The sequence below is a fragment of the Neoarius graeffei genome, chromosome 9 (genome assembly GCF_027579695.1).
Source record: "Neoarius graeffei isolate fNeoGra1 chromosome 9, fNeoGra1.pri, whole genome shotgun sequence".
Lineage (NCBI taxonomy): Eukaryota > Metazoa > Chordata > Actinopteri > Siluriformes > Ariidae > Neoarius > Neoarius graeffei.
Window position 1 is genome coordinate 51782110 of NC_083577.1, and position 23432 is coordinate 51805541.

Sequence of the window (23432 nt, forward strand, 5' to 3'; positions counted from 1 at the left end):
GGGTGTATCCTGCTTCTTGCCCAAAGTCAGCTGGGATTGGCTCCAGCTCCCTCCATGAACCTAATACAGTGGTGCTTGAAAGTTTGTGAACCCTTTAGAATTTTCTATATTTCTGCATAAATATGACCTAAAACATCATCAGATTTTCACACAAGTCCTAAAAGTAGATAAAGAGAGCCAAGTTAAACAAATGAGACAAAAATATTATACTTGGTCATTTATTTATTGAGGAAAATGATCCAATATTACATATCTGTGAGTGGCAAAAGTATGTGAACCTTTGCTTTCAGTATCTGGTGTGACCCCCTTGTGCAGCAATAACTGCAGCTAAACGTTTCCAGTAACTGTTGATCAGTCCTGCACACTGGCTTGGAGGAATTTTAGTTCATTCCTCTGTAAAGAACAGCTTCAACTCTGGGATGTTGGTGGGTTTCCTCACATGAGCTGCTCGCTTCAGGTCCTTCCACAACATTTTAATTGGATTAAGGTCAGGACTTTGACTTGGCCATTCCAAAACATTAACTTTCTTCTTCTTTAACCATTCTTTGGTAGAATGACTTGTGTGCTTAGGGTCGTTGTCTTGCTGCATGACCCACCTTCTCCTGAGATGCAGTTCATGGACAGATGTCCTGACATTTTCCTTTTGAATTTACTGGTATAATTCAGAATTCATTGTTCCGTCAATGATGGCAAGCCATCTTGGCCCAGATGCAGCAAAACAGCCCCAAACCATGATACTACCACCACCACCATGTTTCACACATGGGATAAGGTTCTTATGCTGGAATGCAGTGTTCTCCTTTCTCCAAACATGATGCTTCTCATTTAAACCAAAAAGTTCTATTTTGGTCTCATCTATCCACAAAACATTTTTCCAGTAGCCTTCTGGCTTGTCCATATGATCTTTACCAAACTGCAGACGAGCAGCAGTGTTCTTTTGGTGAGCAATGGCTTTCTCCTTGCAACCCTGCCATGCACACCATTGTTGTTCAGTGTTCTCCTGATGGTGGACTCATGAACATTAACATTAGCCAATGTGAGAGAGGCCTTCTGTTGCTTAGAAGTTACCCTGGGGTCCTTTGTGACCTCGCCGACTATTACACGCCTTGCTCTTGGAGTGATCTTTGTTGGTCGACCACTCCTGGGGAGGATAACAATGGTCTTGAATCTCCTCCATTTGTACACAATCTGTCTGACTGTGGATTGGTGGAGTCCAAACTCTTTTTGGAGATGGTTTTTTAACCTTTTCCAGCCTGATGAGCATCAACAACACTTTTTCTGAGGTCCTCAGAAATCTCCTTTGTTCGTGCCATGATACACTTCCACAGGCATGTATTGTGAAGATCAGACTTTGATAGAGCCCTGTTCTTTAAATAAAACGGGGTGCCCACTCACACCTGATTGTCATCCCATTGATTGAAAACACCTGACTCTAATTTCACCTTCAAATTAACTGCTAATCCTAGAGGTTCACATACTTTTGCCACTCACAGATATGTAATATTGGATCATTTTGCTCAATAAATAAATAACCAAGTATAATATTTTTGTTTCATTTGTTTAATTGGGGCGGCACGGTGGTGTAGTGGTTAGCGCTGTCGCCTCACAGCAAGAAGGTCCTGGGTTCGAGCCCCGGGGCCGGTGAGGGCCTTTCTGTGCGGAGTTTGCATGTTCTCCCCGTGTCCGCGTGGGTTTCCTCTGGGTGCTCCGGTTTCCCCCACAGTCCAAAGACATGCAGGTTAGGTTAACTGGTGACTCTAAATTGACCGTGAGTGTGAATGGTTGTCTGTGTCTATGTGTCAGCCCTGTGATGACCTGGCGACTTGTCCAGGGTGTACCCCGCCTTTCGCCCATAGTCAGCTGGGATAGGCTCCAGCTTGCCTGCGACCCTGTAGAAGGATAAAGCGGCTAGAGATAATGAGATGAGATGAGATTTGTTTAATTGGGTTCTCTTTATCTACTTTTAGGACTTGTGTGAAAATCTGATGATGTTTTAGGTCATATTTATGCAGAAATATCGAAAATTCTAAAGAGTTCACAAACTTTCAAGCACCACTGTAGATAAGCAGCTTAGATAATAGATTGATAACTAATGCTGACAAGAAGTCAACAAAATCTATAAAATCTATAAAATGTTGGCAATTAATTTCATGATCAATTAGTTAGAATGTGATATGAAACATGCTGCAGTGCACGTCCCTTTTTTAGAACAGAGACATTTGATGGAACTGGTGGAACACATGACTATAAAGGAAACCTCCACTAAAGCATGGGAACACTTCACATTACACAATGCTGTTAGTGCTTTGTGCTCATGCTATAGCCTGTGTGAATGCGTTCATGTAAGTCATATTTTCACTTGGAATCATTCATTGGTGGAAATTTGAGAAACAGATGAAGAGCATGGTATTGAATGATTAGCCTATAAGACATGTTTTCTCTCTTCAAAACACAACTCATGTCATGAAGAATGCACATTATACAGTGTTGGCAGGAAGTAGAAAAGCTATTTGAACAATTCATAGTTAGTAGTTCAAATATATATTTTTTCAACCGAGCAGCACTGATCAACACTACATTGTTTAATTTTCTTAGGAGACAATATATATATATATATATTTTTTTTTAAATCGTGTGTCAAGTCACCTGCTTTTAGTACATACTGATATCAATCCCAAAAAGAGCTAATTCAGAAAAAAGGCATTGAAAACTAAAGCTTTGGAGTTGATTTCACACACTGAAAATGACTGGCCTTGCACAAACACTGCAAGCAAAATTAATTTAGCGTCAGAGTGTTTCGAATAGCAAGATGGCCATCAGACATTTATTTTCCCTCCAAGTTAAACACATCAGGGCCTTACAGTGTCTTGCAAAAGTATTTATCCCCCTTGGTGTTTGTCCTGTTTTGTCATATTACAAGCTGGAATTAAAATGGATTTTTGGGGGGTTTGGCACCATTTGATTTACACAGCGTGCCTACAACTTTAAAGGTGAAAATTGATGTTTTATTGTGATACAAACAATAATTAAGATGAAAAAACAGAAATCTGGAGTGTGCATAGGTATTCACCCCCCAAAGTCAATATTTTGTAGAGCCACCTTTTGCTGCAATTACAGCTGCAAGTCTCTTGGGGTATGTCTCTATTAGCTTAGCACATCTAGCCACTGGGATTTTTGCCCATTCCTCAAGGCAGAACTGCTCCAACTCCTTCAAGTTAGATGGGTTGTGTTGGTGTACAGCAATCTTCAAGTTGTGCCACAGATTCTCAATTGGGTTGAGGCTTTGATTAGGCCATTCCAAGACATTTAAATGTTTCCCTTTAAACCACTCCAGTGTAGCTTTAGCAGTATGTTTAGGGTCATTGTCCTGCTGAAACATGAACTATAGTCCCAGTCTCAAACCTCTGGCTGACTCAGACAGGTTTTCCTCCAGAATTGCCCTTTATTTTGTGCCATCCATCTTTCCTTCAGTCCTGACCAGCTTTCCTGTCCCTGCAAATGAAAAATATTCCCACAGCGTGATGCTGCCACCACCATGCTTCACTGTAGGAATGATGTTCTCAGGGTGTTGGGTTTGTGCCACACATGGTGTTTCCCCTAATGGTGAAAAAGATACATTTTAGTCTCATTCTTTCATGTGTTTGGGGAGTCTGCCACATGCTGTTGGGCAAACTCCAAACGTGTTTTCTTAAGCAATGGCTTTTTTCTGGCCATTTTTCCATAGAGCCCCACTCCGTGGACTGTACAACTTAGTGGTCCTCTGGACAGATACTTCTATCTCTGCCTTATATGACAGATCATGTCACACTTTGATTGCACACAGGTGGATCTTAATCAAATAATTATGTGACTCATGAAGTGAATTGGTTGGACCAGGTCTTATTTAGGGGTTTCATATGAAAGGGGATGAATACCAATGCACACTCCAGATTTCTGGTCTTTTTTCATCTTAATTATTGATTGTGTCACAATAAAACAGCAATTTTCACCTTTAAAGTGGTAGGCATGTTGTGTAAATCAAATGGTGCTAACCCTCCAAAAATCCATTTTAATTCCAGCTTGTAATGCAACAAAACAGTTCAGACACCAAGGGGGATGAATACTTTTGCAAGACACTGTAAATGTAAATAAATCATATAGAGGCACAAAGTGTACAGAGTCAGTCAAAAATGTACGGAATACCATCAGCTTGAGTTAAACTGGATGTCTCATTTGGTGGATGTGAGCTTAAACTTCATAATAATATTCTCATGCTGTGCCAGATTATCTGATGAGTGTCGGTGATATTGTCTTGCAGTTAGTGACCTGTAATATGTGTGTGTGTGTATATATATCAGGGCTTTACATTAACTTTTTTGCTCACTGGCCACTGTGGCTAGTGGTTTTCCCGAGTCACTAGCCATTCAGCCTTTTCACTAGCCACAGTTTTGTTGCCAGGAAATCGCAGTTTTTTTCTTCACCATGATACATTAAAGTTCGGAAGATCTAGACTTAATTATGAATGGCAGCATATAATATATATCTACAGTAGCACTCAAGTATTCAGTGCTGTTAAGGTAGCTCCCTATATGAAAACATGCAACCAATTCAGACAAAAATATAAACAGAGTATTCTGTTTATTGAACTCAAATTCAAGCCCCTTACAATATGAAATATCATATAATATGAAAAATAACATTCAGTACAACTGAACTGATTCTATTAAAAGTCCAATTCAAAACATTTATCATTGAAAAACATTTGATGTTTTGATATGCAAGTATTATGTGTATTATCAAGTATTATTATGTATTATCTATTAAGTGTGTGTGTGTGTGTGTGTGTGTGTGTGTGTGTGTGAGAACATGTGTAGAGAGAGACATTAAATGTCCTCATTACATTCATCATCAGATGAGTCTGAATGGTCCATGAAAAATGGTCTTCGTGACCTGAGGCTTCCAGCAGGCCGTAAGTTGATAGCTGGGGCAAGATCAACTTCTTTACAATCGTGTGAAGGTTTCTAACTAGCAGCTCCATCCTCTCCAGCTCAGCCGACTTCATGACAGCCAGGGACTGAAAGCAATGCTGTCCTGTAGTGAACCAGCCGTCTTCGCCGGTTTTGATGTTATAGTACCGATGTGTGCATTTGACTTTTTGTGGTCCTTTATAGTTTCGAGTTTAAAATTACTGGTGCCTGTCTTTGCCATACTTTCTACAGTCTTCGCAGTACATGGTATTTTCAGTTTTGCTATGAACTAGCCAATCTCGCCCGAACTTCCATTTGTCATTGAACTGTCTTATCTTTAGCGTCTTGTTCACCTCCATGGCCGCAGCCAGATCTGAGGCCCCCGCGGTCCGGACCTCGGTCATTTTTAAGAGCTGAAAATACATTTGTACGCTAAATATTCAACTGGATAAAAAAAAAATAAAGAATAACATTAAAACGTCTCCGTAAAAAGTGCATTTGTTAATTATGTTAAACGTTGATTCTGTCTTCTGTGTCTGTTTGGTGCGCGCGGCTCCGAGACCAAGAACACAAAAGCGAATGAGCGCGCGACTCGGGGGAGGAATGCAGTGCAGGAGACACGGGGTTTCCATGGGAACCATCAGCGAACTTTCATCAAGCTGTTAAATTTACATTTTTGAAGCAGTGCACACTGTAGCCTACCTTGTTTGTGATTTTAAAAATAAATCATTTGATAAGCCAAAGCAATAGAGTGGAAAGTTTCAACTTATGTTTGCCTTGGATAACTTTGCCTAAAACATGGTGGTGTATACTGATTTTTTTTCCCAGAATTTTTTTTGTGTAGGTGTAACGGATGCCAGATTGTTAATGTATCTTAGTTCCATAGGCTACATGGTTAGGGTATCTTTTGTCCTCATTGCTTGGGCCAGATCAAACCATTAAACAAGCTTAAATTATTCTTACTCTTGCCACATACATGATTTTTTTTTTTAAAACTGATGATATTCAGTTCAAACACCATTAAAAGTAATTTCAGGAATAGGTCTCTTGTATGACGTGTAATTCACCCCTCTCATTTAAATATGTCGAACATTTTTCGGCACGCGCTTTGCGCATCACGGACCTCGGGGATTTTAAAATGCTGCTCTGGCCCTGCTCATCTCTGCCCCTTTTTTCCTGAGCAGCAGGGTTTGAAACTCCAGCTATATGCCGCCACATAGTGCGCTTGTCAGTCGTCAGCAACTTTGTTGCTTCGTTCATTAACTGCAGGTGACCGTATCATTGATTTTATCTGAGACGTTAACAAACGTTCTAAATAATTCTAACATGATGTCAGAATGTTTATGCAGGTGCTCATGGGAGTTGTAGGCGCGTAATATTACATTGCAATGCGTTTATTATATCAGATGCCTTCAGAGAAAACTACAATTAAAATATATTGTCATACCACAGAATAAACCACCCGCTAAAGTGGCTAGTGAGACTAAAGTCATTACCCGCCAAAGCCGAATTTTACCCACATTTGGCGGTGGGTGGGCGCTAATGTAAAGCCCTGAGATATATATATATGGACATGAGTGTTTTACTGGGAAATACACCACTCATATTTTTAATACGAACTACATCCGGGACATCAGGAATGGCAACTGTGACATATTTAAATAATACTGGCTGGCTTTTTTTTTGTGGTCTATCAGATATATTCCATTCAGCTAGCATGATTTTGAACTCGTCTTTGACTCATTCAGTATCATGCTAGCTGAATGGAATATATCTGATAGACCACAAAAAAGCCAGCCAATATTATTATTATTATTATTATTAATAAATATACATACATACATACATACATACATACATACATACATACATACACATTCCTTTCGGGTGTTCAGCACGTCTTTGTCTTTCAAAATTATCTCAAAATCTTCCAACAAAGCAAACCTGGTGGCCATGTTTGTTCACAAATTGTCAGTCACTCACTAGCGGGAAGTTTTATGTGTAATATGTATCTTATGGCATTTTCAATTCACTGCAATACTTTACTGTGGGTGCTGATGGCAAGCAAAAAGATGGTTCTGCGCACGCACAACAGAAAACTCTTTCATTGAATCTTCGCATCAGCTCCGACATATGATGTCATGTTGTCTTGACAACAATGCAATATCATATTCAACGCTCATTCTCCATTGGGTAGAGTGGCATAATACACGTAGGACAAGCGATATACTTACAGTATTGCATGCTATCAAACCAAATGAATGAAACCTGTGAGAAGGGAATAGAATATATGTTTTTATTCCATCGAAAAAGTGGCCAGTATGTATAATAATTCTCAGTATGTCACTTGCGAGGAAGGTGATGAATTGTTTTGATAAATTCAGGTACTTTTTATTTGTGAATGTGTCTATATAATAAAAAGAAAATCACACACTGGTTTGAAGATCTCATCTCATCTCTAGCCGCTTTATCCTGTTCTACAGGGTCGCAGGCAAGCTGGAGCCTATCCCAGCTGACTACGGGCAAAAGGCGGGGTACACCCTGGACAAGTCGCCTTGTCATCACAGGGCTGACACATAGACACAGACAACCATTCACACTCACATTCACACCTATACGGTCAATTTAACATCGCAGATCTGAGTGACATATTTCTCGATATTTCACTCCGATGACGTCACTCCCAGTGTTTTCCCACTGACTTGATGTGCATTGTCAAAATGGGGAACCAATTCAAAATTAAAATTCTTTTGATTAACTTGCTTTTTTTTTGTGGATGTGTCCACACACACACACACACACACACACACACACACACACACACACACACACACACACACCCCAAACCTGCCATGATTATTGACACCCCTTGCAAAGATTAGTAAAAAGTTTTAGAAAACATCCACCTTTTGGTGAAGTAGCTTCATCTCACACTGGAAAAAATGAGAAAAATCCAATCTTTAATTGACATGAATTTATGGTAAGTATTGCACAGTAGTCTTCAGTAGTCTTGAAGTTCTTAAATAATTCTAAGTAATTGCAATTATGGCATCAACATTACCATTCCTCTCCACACTGAACCAAGAGAACTGTACAGCATATTCAGCATCTACAAATATAACTTTAAAAGGTTCCAATCGGTGCAATGCACTGATGGAATGACTTTAGAGAAGACACAACCCTAGATCCCTCGAGGTAAATTCACTGTCATGTTAACTAGTGCTTTTAAACCACCTACACATTGTAAAAAAGGCACTTCAACAAATTGGCAGAGCAACAATATAGAGTTTTGTCATTCCAATTCAGCAGGACATTTGGCACTCACTTGGCTTCCTTGGATGATGTTGTGTCTGTTCTTGCCATTGTAATCCACAACCTCAATGTAATCCAGGTACGCATCTGCCCAGTAGACCAGCTTCTTTGCCACATCCAGTGCCACTGCAGTTGGCTGCTCAACCTTGGACTCGACAAGTCGGGTCCTGTTAGTGCCATCCATGTGGCAGCGCTCCAGTTTGCCTACTTTTCCATAATCTGTAAAGAAGAGCATCCTGAAAGAGAGCAAGCACAGTTAATGAACATTAAACAATATGGGAATCTAACTTAAAGCTACCGTACATGATGTTAGATTTTGAAATTTCCCCCTCTATGGTACAACCACAACTCCAAAAATGTTGGGACACTGTGTAAAACATAAATAAAAACAGAATTTGATCATTTGCAAATCATGGAACCCCTATATTTCATTGAAAATAACAAGACAACATATCAAATGTTGAAACTGAGAAATTGTATTGTTTTTGAAAAATATATGCTCATTTTGAATTTGGTGTCAGCAACATGTTTCAGAAAAGTTGGGACAGGGGCAACAAAAGACTGAAAAAGTTGTGTAATGCAAAAAAAAAAAAGGTTAGTTGGCAATAGGTTAGTAATATGATTGGGTATAAAAATGCATGCAGCTTTTGTGGATTGTGTGAAATTCTTTGCAGGTAGCTGTCATGTTCATATTGCATTAGAGAGTATACCCTCTTGTCACAACATTGCATTTGGGTACTCAATCTTTGACAATAAATCCATAACAAGTATCTTAAAAAATAAATAAATAAATAAAGCTTAGTTTACTTCTGTCAGAATTTTGATACTGTCAACACTTCTTTAATTCACAGTTTCAGAGATCCAAAATGGAAGAAGTTAAGACTAAACAAAAACTCCCACAATATTTACTGTGCCCAGGAAATAAACACACACAAAGATTAAAAAAAAAAAAAGCAGCTTCACTATGTTCAACAGGAACCTTTCGCTGGCTTACAGTCACGAGAATCTGTTCTGCCACCAACTGAAATGTGTAACTCTATAGGTGACACCCTCATGTGTGTGTCTGTGTGCAGATACTATTAGACCCATAAATACTCTGCTACAGAGTCTTGCAAAAGTATTCAACCCCTTGGTGTTTGTCCTGTTTTGTTGCATTACAACCTGAAATTTAAATGTATTTTTGGGGGGAGTAGCACCATTTGATTTACACAACATGCCTCCCACTTTAAAGGTGAAAATTGCTGTTTTATTGTGACACAAACAATAATTAAGATGAAAAAACAGAAATCTGGAGTGTGCATAGGTATTCACCCCCTTTCATATGAAACCCCTAAATAAGAGCTGGTCCAACCAATTCACTTCATAAGTCACATAATTAGTTGATTAAGATCCACCTGTGTGCAATCAAAATGTCACATGATATCTGTATAAATCAACCTGTTCTGGAAGGACCTTGACTCTGCTACACTACTAAGTAAGCAACATGAAAACCAAGGAGCACTCCAAACAGGTCAGAGACAAAGTTGTGGAGAAGTATACAGTGGTGCTTGAAAGTTTGTGAACCCTTTAGAATTTTCTATATTTCTGCATAAATATGACCTAAAACATCATCAGATTTTCACACAAGTCCTAAAAGTAGATAAAGAGAACCCAGTTAAACAAATGGGACAAAAATATTATACTTGGTCATTTATTTATTGAGGAAAATGATCCGATATTACATATCTGTGAGTGGCAAAAGTATGTGAACCTCTAGGATTAGCAGTTAATTTGAAGGTGAAATTAGAGTCAGGTGTTTTCAATCAATGGGATGACAATCAGATGTGAGTGGGCACCCTGTTTTATTTAAAGAACAGGGATCTATCAAAGTCTGATCTTCACAACACATTTGTGGAAGTGTATCATGGGACGAACAAAGGAGATTTCTGAGGACCTCAGAAAAAGCGCTGTTGATGCTCATCAGGCTGGAAAAGGTTACAAAACCATCTCTAAAGAGTTTGGACTCCACCAATCCACAGTCAGACAGGTTGTGTACAAATGGAGGAAATTCAAGACCATTGTCATCCTCCCCAGGTGTGGTCGACCAACAAAGGTCACTCTAAGAGCAAGGCGTGTAATAGTCAGCGAGGTCACAAATGACCCCAGGGTAACTTCTAAGCAACTGAAGGCCTCTCTCACATTGGCTAATGTTAATGTTCATGAGTCCACCATCAGGAGAACACTGAATAACAATGGTGTGCATGGCAGGGTTGCAAGGAGAAAGCCACTGCTGTCCAAAAAGAACATTGCTGCTCATCTGCAATTTGCCAAAGATCATGTGGACAAGCCAGAAGGCTATTGGAAAAATGTTTTGTGGACGGATGAGACCAAAATAGAACTTTTTGGTTTAAATGAGAAGCATTATGTTTGGAGAAAGGAAAACACTGCATTCCAGCATAAGAACCTTATCCCATCTGTGAAACATGGTGGTGGTAGTATCATAGTTTGGGCCTGTTTTATTGCATCTGGGCCAGGATGGCTTGCTGTCATTGATGGAACAATGAATTCTGAATCATACCAGTGAATTCTAAAGGAAAAGGTCAAGACATCTGTCCATGAACTGAATCTCAAGAGAAGGTGGGTCATGCAGCAAGACAATGACCATAAGCACACAAGTTGTTCTACCAAAGAATGGTTAAAAAAGAAGAAAGTTAATGTTTTTGGAATGGCCAAGTCAAAGTCTTGACCTTAATCCAATTGAAATGTTGTCGAAGGACCTGAAGCGAGCAGTTCATGTGAGGAAACCCACCAACATCCCAGAGTTGAAGCTGTTCTGTATGGAGGAATGGACTAAAAGTCCTCCAAGCCAGTGTGCAGAACTGATCAAAAGTTACCAGAAATGTTTAGCTGCAGTTATTGCTGCACAAGGTGGTCACATCAGATACTGAAATCAAAGGTTCTCATACTTTTGCCACTCACAGATATGTAATATTGGATCATTTTCCTCAATAAATAAATGACCAAGTATAATATTTTTGTCTCATTTGTTTAACTGGGCTCTCTTTATCTACTTTTAGGACTTGTGTGAAAATCTGATGATGTTTTATGCTATATTTATGCAGAAATATAGAAAATCCTAAAGGGTTCACAAACTTTCAAGCACCACTGTAGATCAGGTTTGGGTTATAAAAAATATCCCAAACTTTGAATATCCCAGGGAGCACTATTAAATCCATTATAACAAAATGGAAAGAATAGAATAGAATAGAATGTCTTTATTGTCTCTGCACAAATTTACAACGAAATTTAGTTCATCATAGCAAATGTTGAAAGCTGCTGCGTATGCGCGTGCCGCACTCTTGGGCACTTCAGCCCCAAGCCATCCTCTGTTAACCTAACCTAATTACATGTCTATATCACCACTACAAACCTGACAAGTAAGGGTTTTGTGTAAGCGCTCGACAGCAGCTTTATGTTTCAATTGACCTTCTACAGTTCTCTCCACTCACTAGATCAGGACCTTAACCACTGAAATACTATTAGACTCAGGTTTAATGACAGGTATGAATAATAACACTGGCCCAAGTCAGCAGGGGCTCAGGAACATTGATTCTGTTGGTGCAAGACAACATTAATAAAGACATCGCCTCAAACTAAATTAAGTTAATAGGTCATCACACTTGACTTATGCTATATGCTATTATATTGTGGATTTTTACAGTAACCCTGCAATAGACAGTTGAGTATCAGCATCATAGTCATCCAGCATACAGTCTAGCAGCTTGTTTTGAGAGGTTTAGATATGTTCAACCGTGATCAAGATATGATTTATCAGGGTAGACGGGTTTCAGCAATATTTCCAACCCAACTACATCTCAAAAAACACACAAAGATCTGAAACTAGCCCCAAAGTAAAAGTATTGATAAAGGGAGACACATTTTTCACTTTTCATTTTTACTTTCCTCAGCCTCTGTGTGGGGAAACAAATATTTCACTCATACTTCTGATGTATCGATTTTATCCACTCCATAATCCCACTTTACTTCTTTCAGTCTTTACAATATACATTATATGTATGGCCAAAAGTATGTGGACACCTGACAGGCACACCCATGTGTGTTTGTTGAAAATTCCTTTCCAGAATTAGTGTGGCTGTGGGGATTTGTCCATTCAGCCACAGGAGCAGTAATGAGGTCAAGCACTGACATCAGGTGAGGAGGCCTGGAGTGAAGTCAAAATTCCAGTTGATCCCAAAAGTGTTCATTGTGACTGAGGTCAGGGCTCTCTTATCAGACCACTAGAGTTATTCCACGACAACCTTTTAAGCCAAGTCTTTATTGAGCTTGCATTGTGCACAGGAGCAGTGTCACAATCAACTAGAACGGTGAGTAAACTCACTATAGAACACCCCCCGCTTACAAGCCTGTCATCATACAGTATATTGCCATATGTAAGGGAATAAGTTGAATTATTTCCCTTTGAAACATCGCACCGGGATTATTTCCCTTCATGCAAATCTTCAGGTGGTATACTGCAACTGTGTAAAGTTTCATCAAAATCCATCAAACTGTTTAGGAGGAACTGCGCTTACAAACACATGGGCGGATGGACGGATGGACAGGGTGATTCCGATATATCCCCCCAAACTTTGTTTGCAGGAGGTATAAATATGTCTGAACTAGGCCAGATAGTTCCATTGAAGAGAAATCATACAGCATACAAAGACATTTTAGACAATTCCGTGACTCCAACATTGTGGCAATCATTTGAAAAATGGCAATGTATGGGTGCATATGTCTGGTGTCCTTTTTTGACTTTTGGTCATATAGGGTCTCTTATGATAGAAATGGTTCTGTACATCAGAGAAACATTGTATGCTCTTACACTTTGTGCCTTTTTGGAAGAAATGTATTAGAATTAATTCAGATGATTTGATGCAAATCAAGATCTGCTAAAGTGGCAGCACGGTGGTGTAGTGGTTAGCACTGTCGCCTCACAGCAAGAAGGTTCTGGGTTTGAGCCCAAAAGCCAATGGGAGCCTTTCTGTGTGGAGTTTGCATGTTCTCCCTGTGTCTACGTGGGTTTCTTCTGGGTGCTCCGGTTTCCCCCACAGTCCAAAGACATGCAGGTTAGGCTAATCAGTGGCTCTAAATTGACCGTAGGTGTGAATGTGAGTGTGAATGGTTGTTTGTCTCTGTGTCAGCCTTGTGATGACCTGGTGACTTGTCCAGGATGTACCCTGCCTCTCGCCCACAGTCAGTTGGGATAGGCTCCAGCTTTCCCGCGACCCTGCACAGGATAAGCAGTTACAGATAATGAATGGCTCTCCTAAAGTATTGAGTAAGGGAGAGCGGGGAGACTTGAGACAAGTTTTCAGCTTGTGTGGATTGTGTGAAGTTCTTTGCAGGTAGCAGTCATGTTCATATTGCATGAGAGAGGATTTACTATACCCTTCTGTCACAGCATTAATGTCTCAGCTTGTCACATATACTGGACTTCAGGCTTTTTCTGTCATTATTATTATTATTATTATTATTATTATTTTGTGGGGAGACACAGGACATTGAGGGAAGATATGGGGCATTATTTTGGGAGACTTGGGACATCATGGGGAAACATGGAGCAAAACTAAAATACCTGTTTAATTTTCATTTATCAAAACTTGTAACATATAAACTGTATGAACACACAATGCTGGTAAAGCGATAAAAAAATGTCAGTTTACCCAAAAGCTGACCAGAGAAAACAGTTCCATTCCAAAGAAGGAATGACATAAGCTTAACCTTCATGAAGGGATATTCCCATATTTTTCACAAAAAAATATACAATTTTATATTTTTAAACGGGTGGCACGGTGGTATAGTGGTCAGCGCTGTCGCCTCACAGCAAGAAGGTCTGGGTTCGAGCCCCGTGGCCGGCGAGGGCCTTTCTGTGCGAAGTTTGCATGTTCTCCCCGTGTCTGTGTGGGTTTGCTCCGGTTTTCCCCACAGTCCAAAGACATGCAGGTTAGGTTAACTGGTGACTCTAAATTGACCGTAGGTGTGAATGTGAGTGTGAATGGTTCTGTGTCTATGGCTACGTTTACATTAGACCATATCTGTCTCGTTTTCTTCGTGGATGCACTGTCCGTTTACATTAAACCGCCTGGAAACGCCGGGAAACGGGAATCCGCCAGCGTCCACGTATTCAATCCAGATCGTGTCAGCTCCGGTGCTGTGTAAACATTCAGAATACGCAGATACGCTGTGCTGAGCTCTAGCTGGCGTCTCATTGGACAACGTCACTGTGACATCCACCTTCCTGATTCGCTGGCGTTGGTCATGTGACACGACTGCTGAAAAATGGCGCGGACTTCCGCCTTGTATCACCTTTCATTAAAGAGTATAAAAGTATGAAAATACTGCAAATACTGATGCAAATACTGCCCATTGTGTAGTTATGATTGTCTTTAGGCTTGCCATCCTTCCACTTGCAAGTGGTAAGTGATATGCGCTGGGATCACACACACAGCGGCTCAGTCCCGAATCACAGCTTGTTCACTTCACTCGCGTGCTCTGTGAGCTGCGCAAGGCCGGAGTGCGCACCCTCCAGAGGGCACTCGCTGTTCAGGGCGGAGTGATTTGGAGCGCAGGATGCCTGCGGAGCCGAGCGTATCCGTGTATTGGTATTGCTGTGTACACGCAAATCGTGTATTGGTGTTGCTGTGTGCACGCTAATCATTTTAAAAACGTTAATCTGATGATCCGCTGATACGGTCTAATGTAAACATGGGCAAAGTGTCAGCCCTGTGATGACCTGGTGACTTGTCCAGGGTGTACCCTGCCTTTCGCCCGTAGTCAGCTGGGATAGGCTCCAGCTTGCCTGCGACCCTGTAGAACAGGATAAAGCGGCTAGAGATAATGAGATGAGATTTTTAAACGACAAGAAAAAAACTCAATCATGAACTGTCTCAACTCTCCCCAGCTGACCATTTTGGGGGAAAAAAGCTTCAATATTTTCCCCCAGAATTTAAGTTGAATAAGCAATATGATATATGGTAACTCTAGGCCACAACCTTTCATTCCTAACAAGTCCTGATTTCACCAGCAGACATGACACCATAGAATGGAGGTGAACTGTAAAGTCGGTTACTCTAAGGGGCAACATCTTCTACATGTGATTAACTGATGTCAGGTGACATAAAGGCAGCAGGAAGCTCTTAATCTATGAAAAGAAACAGGGTCACATGAGACTGCTTTAAGACCAGACTGATAAATTTATTTAATCTTTTTTTAGCACAGCTCTGTCTCTGAGCAGGTGTAAAATGCACCTGGAATGCAAAGGTCACATTTTTTGACAAGCAGGTGCTGTTGAATTAGTAACTAAATAATCAAACATCATATCAATAACTGCACATTCAGTCATTCATTCTTCGACAGCAAGTGCTTTTTTCTGGTCAGGGTCATGGTGGATCTGGATCCTGACCCAGGAACACTGAATGCAAAGTGGGAACAAACCCAGAATAAGACACCAGTCCATCAAAGTCCATATGCACACATACAGCATTTACACACTCAGTCCCACCTTACAATTTATCAGAGCCAATACACCTAATAGCATGTTTTTGAAAGGTGGGAGACAACTAGTAAAACCAGAGGACACCCACATGGACATGGGAAGAACATGCACAGAAGCTCCAAACAGATAGAAATCCAGTCTCAGGATTGAACCTGGGACCATGTAACAACTATGAGGCATCAATCCTCATGAATTTTATTATTTTACTGATGGACTACACCGTGGTGCTTGAAAGTTTGTGAACCCTTTAGAATTTTCTATATTTCTGCATAAATATGTCCTAAAACATCATCAGATTTTCACACAAGTCCTAACAGTACAGTAGATAAAGCGAACCCAGTTAAACAAATGAGACAAAAATATTATGCTTGGTCATTTATTTATTGAGGAAAATGATCCAATATTACATATCTGTGACTGGCAAAAGTATGTGAACCTCTAGGATTAGCAGTTAATTTGAAGGTGAAATTAGAGTCAGGTGTTTTCAATCAATGGGATGACAATCAGGTGTGAGTGGGCACCCTGTTTTATTTAAAGAACAGGGATCGATCAAAGTCTGATCTTCATAACACATGTTTGTGGAAGTGTATCATGGCACTAACAAAGGAGATTTCTCCTTTGGACCTCAGAAAAAGCGTTGTTGATGCTCATCAGGCTGGAAAAGGTTACAAAACCATCTCTAAAGAGTTTGGACTCCACCAATCCACAGTCAGACAGATTGTGTACAAATGGAGGAAATTCAAGACCATTGTTATCCTCCCCAGGTGTGGTCGACCAACAAAGATCACTCTAAGACAGACCTGGGCATTTTACGGCCCGCGGGCCGCATCCGGCCCTTTGGTTCATTCTGACTGGCCCGCGTAAGGTTAATTAGAAATTACAAAATAAACGTATTTTCTAATTTTGCCCCATGCACGGACTGAATGTGCATTGCTTTTATTTTGAAGTTGTGTTCAACAAAAACGCAATGTGCGCGACATGAAATCCCACGAAACCTAATCCCGCGATAACTACTTCCGTAATTTGTCCAGACCAACCACAAACTTGTACGTCATCCTTCAAACAGTCCAGCCAATCACATAGTGTGACGTCACCAGCAGGCGCCGGAGCTGATCTGTAGATCTGATACCTACACCGAATCGACGTTGTTGCGAGCAGGTCACAAGAAGACTTTAGCCCCCAAAATGTCCGCAAAAAGAAGAAAGGTAGATGCTGAATGCAGGGCTTTCAACAAAACATGGACTAAGTATTTATTTACTGAAGTCAGAGATGAAGCCGTGTGTTTAGTTTGCGGAGAGCAGATCCGAAAAACTGAAAAAGACCAAATGAGGTGATTAGACTACAAATGTGGGCATCATTATTATAATATGATGTATCTTGCTTGATATTTGGAGTAAAAAGACAATATTGTGATGTCTTTATTGTGTTTTGGGGTGAACGTGACTGAAAAAAAATGGTACAAATGTTCACATTTTGTTAACCATTGTTTTGGGAAATTTGACTGAATAAATGACATTTTTTTTGTAAGGCAACCTCATTTTTTCCATACTCTTACCAGTCTTAGCAGCTTGTAAAAACTGTTATTTACTGCTTTATATAAAGAAATACAATTAATATTATGCAGAATTTAGTTCAGCCTTTTGGTCCGGCCCTCCACAAAATTTTCTGTTTCTCATGTGGCCCCATGGAAAAAATAATTGCCCGCCCCTGCTCTAAGAGCAAGGCATGTAATAGTCAGCGAGGTTACAAAGGACCCCAGGGTAACTTCTAAGCCAGCCTTTCTCAACCGGGGTGCCATCTGGCTTCGTTAGGGGTGCCATCAAAGAATATATAATTTTAACACTGAAATGAATAAAATGAATTAAAATTCCAAAAAAATGATAGTTACACTAATGCAGATCATCGCCACCTCATGCATCATCAAAATTTGTCTCACGGCCCCCTTTCCCATGTCACAACATTACTGCCAGGGTCAGCGTATGGTCAGCGTGACTGTGTATATTTTATATGGGGGTGCCTTGAGAATTTGCATACTTCTGAAGGGTGCCGTGACTGAAAAAAGTTTGAGAAATGCTGTTCTAAGCAACTGAAGGCCTCTCTCACATTGGCTAATGTTAATGTTCATGAGTCCACCATCAGGAGAACACTGAACAACAATGGTGTGCATGGCAGGGTTGCAAGGAGAAAGCCACTGCTGTCCAAAAAGAACATTGCTGCTCGTCTGCAGTTTGTTAAAGATCATGTGGACAAGCCAGAAGGCTATTGAAAAAAATGTTTGGTGGAGAGATGAGACTAAAATAGAATGTTTTGGTTTAAATGAGAAGCATTATGTTTGGAGAAAAGAAAACACTGCACTCCAGCATAAGAACCTTATCCCATATGTGAAATATGATGGTGGTAGTATCATGGTTTGGGCCTCTTTTGCTGCATCTGGGCCAGGATGGCTTGCCATCGTTGATGGAACAATGAATTCTGAATTATACCAGTGAATTCTAAAGGAAAATGTCAGGACATCTGTCCATGAACTGAATCTCAAGAGAAGGTGGGTCATGCAGCAAGACAACAACCCTAAGCACACAAGTTGTTCTATCAAAGAATGGTTAAAGAAGAATAAAGTTAATGTTTTGGAATGGCCAAGTCAAAGTCCTGACCTTAATCCAATCGAAATGTTGTGGAAGGACCTGAAGCGAGCAGTTCATGTGAGGAAACCCAGCAACATCCCAGAGTTGAAGCTGTTCTGTATGGAGGAATGGGCTAAAATTCCTCCAAGCTGGTGTGCAAGACTGATCAACAGTTACTGGAAACGTTTAGCTGCAGTTATTGCTGCACAAGGGGGCCACACCAGATACTGAAAGCAAAGGTTCACATACTTTTGCCACTCACAGATATGTAATATTGGATCATTTTCCTCAATAAATAAATTACCAAGTATAATATTTTTCTCATTTGTTTAACTGGGTTCTCTTTATTTACTTTCTAGGACTTGTGTGAAAATCTGACGATGTTTTAGGTCATATTTATGGAGAAATATAGAAAATTCTAAAGGGTTCACAAACTTTCAAGCACCACTGTATAAGTGGGGACTGTCAAACAAAAACTAAAACAAAAAAAAACAAAAACCCTTCTAAAATCCACCAAGATTTTTGATCCAATAATAATAGTACAAGTAAATGTACACTTTGAGTTGTTACCCTTTTACTCTCACTATATAGTCAAAAGTATGTGGACACCTGGCCATCACACAGTTGTATAGAATGTCTTTGCATGCTGTAGCATTAAAACTTCCCTTCCTAAAATTATAATTAATTGACTTATTGAAGCATGACAATGCCCTATGCACAAAGCGAGCTCCATGAAGACATGGTTCGCCAAGGTTGGAGTGGAAGAACTTGAGTGACCTGCACAGAGCCCTGAGCTCAAGCTCACTGAACACCTTTGGGATGAATTGGGGAAAAAAGGGGGAAAAAACTGCATCCCAGGACTCACTCCTAACTTCACTGTTACCCTTGTGGCTGAAGGAGCAAATCCTCACAGCCACGCCCCAAAGTCTAGTGGAAAGCCTTCTCAGAAAAGAGGTTATAACAGCAAAGGGTGACTAAATATGAAATGAGATGTTTAAACAGCTTATATGACTGTGATAATCAGGAATCCACACACCTTTGGCCATGATTTGATATGATGGATGATGTCACAATACACTTTGAGATATTGTGGCCATTATAGCTGTCTTTATAACTGATTGGAACTGGTACTGATTGAACATTTTGATATTGTTACTATTTACAGATATTAATTATTATCCTCATTTTAAACTGAACCAATTTATTTTTTAATAAAAACTTTATTAAACTTAGGGCAGCACGGTGGTGTAGTGGTTAGCACTGTCGCCTCACAGCAAGAAGGTCCGGGTTCGAGCCCCATGGCCGGCGAGGGCCTTTCTGTGTGGAGTTTGCATGTTCTCCCCGTGTCCGCGTGGGTTTCCTCCAGGTGCTCCGGTTTCCCCCACAGTCCAAAGACATGCAGGTTAGGTTAACTGGTGACTCTAAATTGACCGTAGGTGTGAATGTGAGTGTGAATGGTTGTCTGTGTCTATGTGTCAGCCCTGTGATGACCTGGCGACTTGTCCAGGGTGTACCCCGCCTTTCGCCCGTAGTCAGCTGGGATAGGCTCCAGCTTGCCTGCGACCCTGTAGAACAGGATAAAGCAGCTAGAGATAATGAGAGAAAAATTTAAGTTATAAATGTATGATGATTCATAGTGTGTATTAAACAAATGTCTTCTCAATTTCCCCTCAGGATTATTATCAGCAACACTGAATTGACAAATCTATACCATGTCAGAATCATTTCAAAACATGATAAATTACTATCTTTGCCCCAGACAAATTATATTGAAAATATAACACCATTTGTTTTTATTAAAAACAAACCCTCTTCAAAGAGAACTCAAAATCAGTTTGACTCAGCACTTTGACTCGAGCCATGCATCTCATCTGAGTTTTTTTCCTTTACAATCAATTTAACAGACACTCTTATAAATCAAAAATATATGCACTAGAGATGCACAAATATTTGCCCATGTCATTACTCTCAAAGGAACACAGTCAAAATTCCACTCATTTCACCAGCAAGACAGATTACCAAACCAACAAACACTGAGTGACTAGATATAAAGTTCAGCACACAGCTCTGCTTTCATTTTGGTCCAAATCAAATTTCAGTCACATGCACCATTTATAACAAGAAAACATCTCTTGCCATTTTATGCTGCATTTGTTTTGAGGAAATCAACCAGAACTCTCTGACGTGGGGTTAAACAAAGTGTTTCCTACCTCTTATTCCCTGAATAGCATTTTCATTTTCAACTGAAAGACAACACCATCAACAATCCCTGGCAACAAAGTTGAGGAGAAATTCCAAGGGAAAATTAAGCAAACAAACCTTTCCCAAAACTTCTTAAACACAGCACCCCAGTGTCCGAAGTAAACCATAAGTGTCAAGTTTCCCAAAAGCATCGCAGCACAAAGATCATCTTTAAATGGTAGAGCGAGCAGAACAATGAACGCTCTCTCTCCTAGTTAACCCCGCCGACAGTAGTCGGAGGGGTTATTATTAACCCCGCCGACAGTAGTCGGAGGGGTTATTATTTTCACCTGCGTCAGTCTGTGTGTGTGTATCTGTCTGTCTGTCTGTCTGTCTGTGTGTCTGCAAGATATCTCAAGAACCAATGGATCGATTTGGACCAAATTTTGTACATGTGTTGCCAATCACCCAGGAAGGAAACCATTAAATTTTGGAGGTCAAAGGTCAAGGTCATGGCAGAACTTCGAAATTTTCGCCCAATGTATTTTAATAGGGAAAAGGCGGGGTTTGCACTCGTTAGAGTGTCCCTGTCTAGTTAAATTGCTCTTAAGGCCTCTGCATGCTCTTGTGACAAGGCTTTCGCAGATAGCTTTTCGCAGACAGTTGTAATTTATCGTTGAGCGGGGAGTAATAGGCGTGCACGATGTTATTCACCACTACAATGCAAGGGGGCGCGAAATTGCTAGGAGTAGTTGGTGGGTGTGGTTAGTGGAGTGTTTATCCTCCGGTTACTTATAATGACTAGAACTGGAGTCGTATAGATGTACGTACTTCCTCACTTCCTCGATCAACCGCTCTTCGTGCTGCTCCATCTTCGCTCGTATTTTTAAAAATGGTGGTCGTGAAAACAAAACAAACCGGGAAAGTAGGGAAGCAGAAGTGCGTGTACAGTGGATGTAGAATGGACCAATCAGAGCCCTCTTGTCTGCAAGGCTTCTGCGGTGGTTACAATTTTTGGGAGGTGCGCGCAGAGCGTCTGCGAAGGTGGGGGGGCTACGCAGATGCTATCTGCGACACCGTCTGCGAGGACTGCATTGTCAGCATAAATTGGCCTTTAGCGTTAAGAGGCTTTTGGGAAACCCACCACAGTTCAGATTTACAGACCTGTGCTCCTCTCATTGGCATGCAGCTGTGTATCACATCCTGCTAATTAGAGGAAGCAGAACAAAAGAAGCAGTTTTCCAGTATATAAAGAATAAAATATATGACAGGACATGCTGTTAGAGGGTGGCACAGTGGTGTAGTGGTTAGCACTGTCGCCTTACAGCTCTGGGTTCAAGCCCAGCGGCTGATGGGGGGCTCGACGGGGGGCTGTGTGGAGTTTGCATGTTCTCCCCATGTCTGTGTGGGTTTCCTCCGGGTGCTCCGGTTTCCCCCACAGTCCAAAGACATGCAGGTTAGGCTAATTCGTGGCTCTAAATTGACGGTAGGTGTAAATGGTTGTTTGTCTCCATGTGTCAGCCTGGTGATGATCTGGCGACTTGTGAGCAATTCCAGTGTTATGGACGTGACACTTGAACTCAAAATGGCAACAAATGACCCAGTGCATGTTTTATTGTCCCCCAGTATTTAAACAGGTGTTGCATATTTTAAGGCTGTACCATACTGGAGAAGTGATAGAACAAGAACAATTCCCATAGTACATCTAGGGCATGCCAGGAAATGCCAATAAAAGATGCGTTATGGATGTGACAGAAAAAGTATCACTTTTCTTGGGTGACTGTACATTTTTATCAAACTCTGTGAAATTGTAAACCTAATGTCGAAATGGAGATATCCATTTGATAGAGGGGTCCAAGGTGAATATTAAAAAATCTTCGTTTAAAATATTTTGTATTTCATGCAGAGTTTCGGAAGGAAAAGTCAGCGTTATGGATGTGACGAAATTCCGTTATGGATGCGACGCGTCTGAAATAGACATGGCATATGTTTAGAAAATCAGCAATTTAACCACCATAACCCTTTGAAAAACTCTCTAAATATCAGCTAAAACTATCAAAGTTCTTAAATAATATTTAGGATGGCTATTGTTTTGCTGTTTTGTGGATTTTAGCATACATTTCTGTGGCTTGTGGCAATAATATAGAATTGTACATGATCAAAGTTGATTTTAGCTTGGGTTTTACATTATAAGAAAGAAAGACTGACAATAAGGTGAAGGGAACAATTCTTGTGACAAATTGGTTCAACTTATTCACATCTGTAAAATACAGGCCTAGGTGATATCTCTGGGAGTGGTTTTGATGTATTACATGTTGCTTTATTTTTGCATGGTGAGGTTGACATTTACATGGAATTGCCCTTGTCCAGGGTGTACCCCGCCTCTTGCCCACAGTCAGCTGGGATAGGCTCCAGCTTGCCCGCGACCCTGCACAGGATAAGTGGTTACAGATAATGGATGGATGCTGTTACAGGAAAATAATCAATGACAGGATGGTGTGCTGCAACCTGATGCGAAGCAGAGTTACTCTGAACCCCCCAGAGATCATTATTTTCCTACAACAGCATGTCTAGAAGTGTGTTGTTCCTTTTTATGCAAGCACTTTTCTCATATTAATTATAGAACAAATCCATACTTATTAATTCATAGTTGCATGTAATGGAACATCCTCAAAACAGGGTCCTGTTATCATGTCATAGAAGAAGAAGAAAAGACTTTGTCACATGTACACTCAAGCCAGACATGGACAGTAACAAAGTATATTTACTTGAGTACTGTACTTAAGTACACTTTTTGAGTATCTGTACTTTACTTGAGTATTTTTTTTTTGGAAA

The 23432-nt window shown here is 40.5% G+C and overlaps 1 protein-coding gene across 1 annotated transcript in view; it reads right to left on the reverse strand.

Moving 5' to 3' along the window:
* lrp1bb (low density lipoprotein receptor-related protein 1Bb) overlaps window positions 1–23432 on the reverse strand; it is a 314777-nt gene that overhangs the window by 266982 nt on the left and 24363 nt on the right. The window contains exon 7 of the mRNA XM_060930558.1: window positions 8272–8494. Coding sequence (XP_060786541.1) covers window positions 8272–8494 — 223 coding nt within the window. The remainder of the gene's footprint in view (window positions 1–8271; window positions 8495–23432) is intronic.